Raw genomic sequence first — 10,035 nt, 5'->3', positions numbered from 1 at the left:
ATCTGTATGTATATATACATATATATGTATATATACATATATACACACATATATATATAATGGCATACATGTAATTCCTATAAGTTGGTAATAATGAAATACTTTTCCGAAAATCATTAAGTCAATCAGCACACTTGCTAATTTAGGTAGTTTTTGAGATAATACATTATTCCTTGGTCCCATATTTCCTTCCTACTTGGTCTCAGAAATCTGTCCTACAGTCTCAAGTTTTAACAGAATGTGAACCTACACTGATACAGCATCAGCTCTCATAGGACATTGTATACTTGATGGTCACCTTTGTTCTATAGTGTGTTTGGATTTTGGTGTGTAGGAGTGCTCATAGACTCACTCCATCAGGTGAGCTGTGTATCAGTTTCATAATCAGTGGTGAATGCTACAGATAGATTCCATAACACATAAAGAAAAGACTGTGTTTCATGGATTTGTGAAAAATGGCTATGTGCAGCTCACCATTCATCTTTGAACCATCGACTCAACATCTACTTAGGACAACGAAGACAGATGTGAAAGTCATAGTTAGGGCACTGTGTGTGAGCTCATGTACAAACTTGCATTAGCTGTTTCTCCAAACCAGCAGGTGGCACTGTAGATCCATCCACCAATGCCTGAGAAATAAAAGATTGCAGAAGCTGATAGAGAAACTGTGCACTGACTGATTTCCTCTGTGGATACCATTGTTGACATCAGTATATTCAGAGACTGTGGACTAGTGGAAATGTGAGATCCCTGTCCTACAATACTTGAGAACTTCTTGTTTAATACAATCAATACATGAAGTCAAATTGTAATATATGAGCCAAATTGGAATCCTATTGCCTCTGGATAGGAAAGTAGGCCATGAACCACTCATTATTATAGGTTAAGAATATTTGAGCCTTACAATCATGGGAAACATTCTTGGAAAAATCGGCCCAAGAATACAGAGCTGTTACCACAGGTGTGTTCACAGTTATGCTGACCACTGGTAATGAATGGTTGACAGAAGTCTCCATTGTTCTATGCTAGTGTGTGATGGGGGAAGGATGGTCAATGCATCTTCACAGCATCACTGTCATAGTTGACTATGAGGAGGATCAGATGGTCCATGAACCATTGACATGTGGGTCACATTAACAAATGTGCATGTGATGACTTTGTTTTCAGTAGGATGGAAGAGCTCTTGTCTATAAAGGTGCAACAATGAAACAGGGGATACATTTCCTCAGACAGATTTACAACTTGGAACTCATCATCCCACTGACTAATTCAGAAAACCTTTACCTTTATGTGTCAAACAGATTCCTGCTTTGATTGAAGGAATGCTCTTCCTCATTCATGTGTAAATTTCTGAAATTATGTTTGTAAATACAGCAATGTGCACCTATTCCACAGTAACTTAATACTCTCTTGTTCACTCTCCCTGAGCACACTGGTTCTCAGCATAAACTGCAGTTATATCATCCTCTGTTGTTAGCAGCTACAGGTAAGTGTGTTCCCGAAACCGGGCTTGGCGTGAAGCCAGAAAATGGAGTGACAATGTCATCCTTTCCACAACTGTCTACTCCCACGTTCAGCCACAGCTGCCTATGAGGAATCCTGGAAGTAGACTAAATTTGTAATGCAAGGATTTTTACTCATATCTTCCCCACTGGGTATTGTAGAACTCTGGACATGGGCTGAAAGAATTAGATGGAAACTCCCAACCATTAACAGACAAAGCATAGACAGAAGTTGGAGTACAAAACTCCACTGGATGCAGACATAATGCCTAAGACTTCCTACACGGAGCCCAGAAGCCCAATATGAGCAGTCTGGCATCTATTACTGTGTAAAACACAGTCTCCCATCCTCGGCTGAGCTGTTTCAGAAACTCTAAAGGAGCTGGAGGTTGTCTTGGGATGAGAAGATAGGAAAGAGTAACCTAAAGACTTGCTCAAAACTTGTCATTAAGTATTGATGAAAGAAATAATAAGACTAAAATTAATTCTCATTGCATAAAGAAATTTCCTAATCATCATACGTGCAAAAATCACTTTTAAATTTGTGAAGTTGACCCACATATTACCCTGCTATTGTCAGTGTCAGTACATGTGTCTGACATAATTGGGTCAACTTTTTGGAGCAGAAATCCAATTGATCACATATTATATAAATTTCTAACTCCTGGGACATGACCAATATTGCTGCTGGGATATTAACAATACTGATTCATCAATCCAATCCATATTTATGTGCTTTGAGAAATTGATTCAGGGTTTAAGCATTTCACATAGTCTTCTCCAGACCAAATATTTTTTTCCTGCAATCACAAGCCTACTACATATTGTGATACTCAATTTGTCTACCTTAGTAGAAGATGCTCTTATCATTTCTCCACAGTCTCAGAGTCCAGGACTTTGTGAATAAATTCCCTTATGAGAACAGGATGTCTCTGTTAATCTATACTGCTTAATCAGGCAAGTATTTCTCTATTATCAACCATGATAGGCATCAGCATTCCACCAAACTACTGGTATTTTTTCCTTCCTCTCCCTCCAATCCCCACCTACATTTTCCCCAGTTCCCCCATACAGTTCTCCATCTCTATTCAGTGGAGTACAGGTTTCCAATGGATATCAATAAAACACGGCATATCAGTATAAGGAAAAGGGTCCCAAAAGCCAATAAAAGTGTGAGAGACAGTTGCCATCCACTTTTCAGAATCCTAAAATAAGGCCAAATTACATAACTGTAACATATATAGAGGGCCTAGGTCAGCTGAATGCAGGCTCTTCTTTTCAGTTAAGACTTTGTGAGCCTTTATGAGCTTACATTGATTCTTTGGCTTTTCTTCTACTGGTCATGAAACCTCTAAAATCGATTTACCTTCCTCCTCCTCTTCTACAAGATTCCCTGAGTCTGCCTAATGTTTGACTGTGAGTCTCTTCGTTTGTTTCCATTAACTGTTTAATGAAGCCTCTCTGATGACAACTGGGCTAGGCGTGAGTATAACATAATGCCGTAGTAATCATTTCATTAACTTTTTCACAGTCACGTGTGGTTTTATTCTAGGTCACTGGACTATTCACCCTCTGAATTCTGGCCCTACAGGCAGTGTCAAGGGTGGGACCCCTTGCATGGCAGGTATCTCAACCTGGACCAGTTATTGCTTGATCATTCCCACAATTTCTGGGCCACCTATACCCTAGCACATCTTGCAGCCTGGAAGTTTTGTGGATGGCTGGGCATCCCAGTCCCTCCACTGAAAATCTGACCTGATTATGGAAGATTGTCAGTTCAGATTCTGTATCTCCTATTGTTAGAATTCCCAGTTAGTGTCACCTTCAGGGATTCCAGGGAATTTCTATTGTGATAGGTGTCTATCTTGTCCCTGAGATGCCTCCCAAATCCAGTTGTCTCTCCCAGTACTCTCTCTCCATCCTCCCTACACTTGACCCCTTCTGTTCCTGTCCCATTTAAGCCTCACCTCCAACCAGGATGTCTATTCTATTTCCCCAACCCAGGGAGAATCATGTGTTACCCCTTGAACCCTTTTTGTTACTTTCATTACCTCTGCATTATAGCATCATTCTCCCTTTCAGATAATATTCACTTACAAGTGAGTACACACCATGTTTGTCTTTCGAGGTCTTGGTTACTTTACTCAGGATGAATTATTCTAGTTTTTTTCTATTTGTCCACAAATTTTATGATGTCGTTTTTAATGGCTGAGTATTCCTCCATTGTGTAAATGTATCACAATTTATTTATCCACTCTTTGTTTGGGGTCCATCTATTTTGTTTCCAGTTTTGGCTATTATGTATAATGCTGCTATGAACATGGTTGAGCAAGTGTCCCTGTGTTAGCGTAGAGTGTCCTTTGCATATATGCCTGAGGTTGGTATAGGTAGATCTTGAACTAGAGGTTTCCCATTTCTGAGAAACTGGCATATTGATTTCCAAAGTGGTTGAACAAGTTTGCACTCCCATTTTCAGTAGAAGAGAGTTTCTCTTGCTCTACATCCTTTTAAGTATGATGTGTTGCTGTGATTTTAATGCTAGTTATTCTGACAGGTATAAGGTGGAATCTCAGAATCATTTTGTTTTGGGGACCTCTGAGTGCCAGCCTCAGTGTCCCCTCCGTGTTCAGGATGGCTAACAATGTTGAAAATTTCTTAAAGTGCTTCCCAACATTGGAGATTCCTTTGTTGAAGATTCTCTGTTTAGATATGTACCCCATTTTTATATTGAACTTTTATTTTCATTAATTTTTATTGAGCTCTACATATTTCTCTGCTTCCCTCCCTGCCTCTCCCGTTTTTTTCAACCCTCCCCAAAGTCCTTATGGGCAAATTTACTCAGACCTTGTCTTTTTCTATTTCCCGTGTAGATTATGTCAATATATGTCTCTCTTAGGGTCCTCATTGTTGTTTAGGTTCCCTTGGAATTGTGATGTGTGGGCTGGTTATCTTTGCTTTATATTTATAAGCTACTAATGAGGGAGTACATGTAATAATTTTTTTCTGGTTCTGGGTTGCCTTACTCAAAATGATGTTTTCTAGCTCAATCCAATTTCCTGCAAAAGTGAAGATGTTATTATTTTTCTGCTATGTAATACTCCATTGTGTAAATGTGCCACATTTTCCTTATCCATTCTTTGGTCGAGGGGAATTTAGGTCATGGTTATAGCCACATTGTTTGTCATAGTCAGAACCTGGAATTATTTGTTTTTTATGTCTAGTCTTGAATTCTTTATATATTTTGAATGTAATCCTCTGTCTGATGTGGGGTTGTTAATGATCTTTACTACTCTGTAAACTGGCATTTAGTTATTTTGGTAGCTTCCTTTGCCTTACAAAAGCTTTTTAGTTTCATCAGGTGCTATTGTTAATTGGTGATCTTTTTGCCTGTGTAAATGTTGCTTTGTTCAGGAAATTTACTCCTGGGCCAATGTGTTCAAGGCTATTCCCCACTTTATCATCTATCTGGTTCGGTGTATCCGGTTTTATGTTGAGTTTTGTGCAGGGTGATAAGTATGGACCTATTTGCACTCTACTACATGATGACAACTATTTAGACCACCATTTGTTGAAGATGCTTTCTTTTTTCCAGTGTATATTTTTCCTTCTTCTCAAAAATTAAGTGTCCATAGGTGTGTGGATTTACTTCTGTTCCTTCAGTTCAATCCCATTGATTAACCTGTCTGTTTTTACGCCATTACAATGAAATTTTTATTACTTTTCTCTACAGTACAGATTGAAATCAGGGATGGTAATACCTCCAGATGTTCTTTTATGGTACAGGATAGTTTTAACTATCAGTCACCTGATATCTAAGTCACTGCACAAGTTTACACTTACATCAACATGTGACTATAGATTACCCTTTCCCCACATTCATGCCTGCATATGGTCTTTAATTTTCCTGCTTACAGTCATTCTTATTGAGGCAATAATATATCATTGAGTTGTTTTAATCTGAATTTATGGGTGATCTATGAACTTTGGTTGCAGGACATAGAGAATCTAGTCTTGAACTGAATAGGAAATTCTTGTTGCTGGTTATGTTTTCTAGTGCAAGGAAGGTGCTTTGAAGCATGCAGGGAGAGAAAGACATCAATAGTCTTACACAGTACCAGGCCTTGCAGTCTACTCTATCAGCCTCCAGGTAAGAGGTACCAAGTAGTGGTTACTGTTACATGCTGAATAACTGCTTTCTAATTGGATTAGTGACTTCTCAACAGGAAAAACACCATTCCAGGTAAATGTTCAAAAACTCATGTATAGGAATGATACAGCCGAAGTAGGCCCTAGTTGTATTGCTGATGGTCATGTTGTCTAACTGCATATATATATATATATATATATTAGATGAGTGCTGGTTTCAGCCTTGATCATTGAAGCATCTGTGTGTAGTGTGTAATGATCATTGTAGACATTCATGAGAGGTCAAAGTGCTGAGAATGAAAGACTGAGTACTCAGCCACAGTGAATCCTCTTTATCAACCTCCCCCTTCCCCCAAATCAAGGATCATTATGAAACAGAGAAAAGAACCAATGTAAGGTTCAGAGAATGAGGTTGAAAGTCATGGAATTCTATCTACAGTGGTTGAAGGGTTCTCATTGTACAAATGACCTCTTAGGAGCTGTTGTTACCAGCCTAAGTCCTGCACAAAATCAAATCAGTTAAAATTACAGTGTGAAAGCCGGTGGAAAGGCTAAGCAGCTAAATGTGTCTCTTGCCCAAACTGATAATGTTCGTTTGATTTTTGAAAGCCACCTCTTAGAAGAAGAAAGCTGAACTCCATAAGTTGTCTTCTAAGTTCCTTGGCACATGTGTGCCCTGCCCCCTCCCCCTACTAAAACAAGTTTATTTTAAAAGACTACAACACAGGTGGGGGAGGGACTCCCCATGGATCACTGCCAGCTAAGGAGATGTTAGCATTGGAAGAATGCATATGAAGTTATGATCCCTTTTTTTTAGTGTGCCCAATGGGTAGTTACTTATGCAATAGTGGATAAGGCCCACCATATCCATAAAGAAAGCATTTATTACACTTACTGTGTTATTCATTAATGATACAAAAAAGATTAATATGTTAGAATAAAGAAATTTTGTTTTGGGAGATCATAAGGGGAGCAAGAGGGATATTGTGGGTAAGAATATGATCAAAGTATATTGAATTCATAAATGAAAATATTATGGGATAAACAAAATTATTCTGAAATAGCAATATTCCATATGTTTAGAATTTTGATATAGGTGTATAATGTCCATTGTACATATTTACCCTATAAAGTTAACCTATCATTTTCTTGCCCTTCCACATCCATTTGCCCCTTTTATTCCATGGGACATTTTTAGTCTACGTCCTTACATATGTGCATTCACAATTATTTCTAACTATACAATATCTAAGGACTACAAATAGGACTAAAACAATATCTGTTTATGGGAGGTTCTTCAGATATTTAATAATGTCAGCATCAATCATATTCATTTTCCTCAAAGTTATATAAGTTCCTTATACGTTGCTGATGAATAAATTATGTTTTATAACATATATATCATGTTTTTTGATAAAGTCATTTGTTCAAAGACCTGTAGTTTGTTTCTATAATTTATCTACTGTAGACAATGCTGCAATAACATTTGTGAGCAAAAATTTCTGAGACATTTTCACTTTTGATCATTCATGTAAGTGTTTTAGTATGCAATCTTCTGGAAAAACATTTGCCAATTTCATGTATATGAGGAAACACTAGTAGTTCTCATAATTTACAAGTTTTGAAATCTTTTTCACAACAACTAACTGTAAATCTTTTGACACAAGAGGAACAACTGTCTCTGGCTGAAGTCTTTTGTAAACTGAAGGCTTGGCTTATGACTTGATGTTACATCCACAGATCTGCACAAGGCTTGGGGATATAATATGGGTTTTATTTCCTCAGACAGGATTAGAACTGGACTTTAGCTTCCTGCTTCCTGGCCCAAGGTCCTCTGCCTCTTTCTTCTAAAGCTGTACTAGGACTTTATCTAAGAGGTACACTGTTCATGAATATACAAATCACATGAGTCTATGGTGGTAAATACAGAGATGTCCACACTCCAGAACAACATATGATCAGTGTCCTCTCCATAGTCACTGAGAACAAAGGTCCTTACCATGGAGTGGAGCTGGATCACTCTTTTCCTCATGTCACTAACTACAGGTAAAGAGGCATTCCAGTTCAAACTGTGAGAAACAGAGACTGGGGTGAAAATGACACCTAAACTGTCTTTTCTCTACAGGTGTCCACTCCCAGCTGCAGCAGTCTGGGCCTGAGCTTGTGAGGCCTGGGACCTCAGTGAAACTGTCCTGCAGAGCCTCTGATGATATCACTTATTATTATATTAACTGGGTGAAGCAGAGTCCAGGTCAGGGCCTGGAGTGGTTTGCGAGGATTTATCCTGGAGATGGTAATACTAAATACAATGAGAAATTCCAGGGAAAGGCCACAGTGACTGCAGACACATCCTCCAACACAGCCTACATGGAGCTCAGAAGCCTGACATCTGAAGACTCTGCGGTCTATTATTGTGCAAGACACAGTGCTGCAACCACATCCTGAGTGTGTCAGAAACCCTGGAGGAGCAGGAAGTTGTCCTGGGCTGAGATGACAGAGATGACTAGCCTCAAGATTTACAGAAAAATAATCTTTGATTGTCTGATTTTCTGCCTACTTCTCTATAAATAAAATGATGCTAATTGACCCCCATTTGCATGTTTCTTTGTAATAAAACACTAAAGAAGGGAAAACTGTGTTAATGCATAGTGACAGAATTATCTCTGCTGTAAGAGACTTGAACTTTTTGGAGTAGCTTTGAATAATGGATAATATGAATTTTACGAGTAAAGTTCATGAAAACTGCATGTGACTAAACAAAACTACTCTCACAGTCCTAAGTAGCATGAATGTGTGTTTTTAAATTCTAGATGTGTTGTGCATCAGAATTGCAGTTTCTCAGAATGGAAGAGATATTTACATCATAATATACTACCACAGAAGTGTAAATATTATAGGTTGACAAAAATATCATTAAATTAATTTTCATACAACTGATTTATTTACCCAGTGTGTATACATGCCAGTTAAGAGTAGGTTTTAGGTTATTCATGATAATATGATCTTAAGTTTACTGCCTTTCCAGACCCAGTACCCTGACCTACATTCTCAGGCTTTTACAGACACTGACCTTCTCTGACACACCCTCATTCTTCATGTTCCTCTGGATATGATGAAATCACTCTTGTTCTATAGAGTGATTAGTTTTGGGCACCTGGGGCAATAACAAGCAGCATGGAATCATGTGGTACTTGATAATCTCAAGGGGTTGATTCAGTAAGAAATCTCTTAGTTTAGAGGCATATTTTGGCATGTTCCTGTAACCAACATAAATCCCCTTGAAATATGAATGCTATGTCAAAAATTTTTATATTGTGGTATGCAGGAATCCCATTGTCCTATTCAATGGTAGAGACATTCAAATCTCTGTTGAACTTAAAATACAGTCTTTGCATGCAAATGGATGGAAATAGAAACACTATCCTGAGTGAGGTAACCCAGACCCAAAAAGGTGAACATGGGATGTACTCACTCATAATTGGTTTCTAGCCATAAATAAAGGTCATTGAGTCTATAATTTGTGATCCTAAAGAGGCTAAATAAGAAGGTGAACCCAAAGAAAAACATATATTTATCCTCCTAGATATGGGAAGTAGACAAGATTGCTGAGCAAGAAATTGAGATCTTGGGGGTAGGGTGGGATGGGGGTAAGGGGAAATGGGGAGAAAAAGTGAGAAGGGGAGGATGGAGGGAACCTAGGGAAAAGGGATGATTGGGAAAAAGGAAGGGTGGATTGGGGAGCACGGAAGCACATATCTTAATTAAGGGAGCCATCTTAGGGTTGGCAAGAGACTTGAACCTAGAGGGGCTCCCAGGTGCCCAGGGCGATTTCCCCAGTTAGTTCGTTGGGCAGCTGAGGATTGGGAACTTGAAAGGGCCCTATCCTATTGCCTTACTGATGAATATCTTGCTTATCACCATAGAACCTTCATCTGGTGATGGATGGAGATGGAGACAGAGTCCCACATTGGAGCACTGGAGTGAGCACTTAAGGTCCCAGTGAGGAGCAGGAGGGAGAACATAAGCAAGGAAGTCAGGACAGTGATGGGCAAACCCACCCACTGAGACAGTGGGGCTGATCTTTTGGGAGCTCACCAAGGCCAGCTAGACTGGGACTGAAAAAGCATGAGATAAAACTGGACTCTCTGAACATGGCAGACAATGAGGGCTGCTGAGAAACCAAGGACAATGGCATTGTGTTTTGATCATACTTCATGTTCTGGCTTTGTGGGAGCCTAGGCAGTTTGGATGCTCACCTTCCTAGACCTGGATGGAGGGGGGAGGACCTTGGACTTTCCACAGGGCAGGGAAACCTGACTGCTCATTTGACTGGAGAGGGAGGGGAAGAGGAGTGGGGGGAGGGGGGAGGAATGGAAGGAGGGGGAGG

At 39.3% G+C, this 10,035-nt stretch overlaps 1 gene segment (V, D, J or C); it reads left to right on the top strand.

Annotated features, from left to right (window-relative positions):
- The first annotated feature begins 7,642 nt into the window (after positions 1–7,642).
- LOC101986219 lies at positions 7,643–8,093 on the top strand. The segment is given in 2 exon segments: positions 7,643–7,694; positions 7,774–8,093. Coding segments are annotated over 2 exon segments (366 nt in total).
- The last annotated feature ends 1,942 nt before the right edge of the window (positions 8,094–10,035 follow it).

The sequence above is a fragment of the Microtus ochrogaster genome, chromosome 1 (genome assembly GCF_000317375.1).
Source record: "Microtus ochrogaster isolate Prairie Vole_2 chromosome 1, MicOch1.0, whole genome shotgun sequence".
Classification (NCBI taxonomy): Eukaryota; Metazoa; Chordata; class Mammalia; order Rodentia; family Cricetidae; genus Microtus; species Microtus ochrogaster.
The sequence above is the reverse complement of the archived record's forward strand: the minus strand, read 5'-3'. Positions and strand labels throughout refer to the sequence as shown.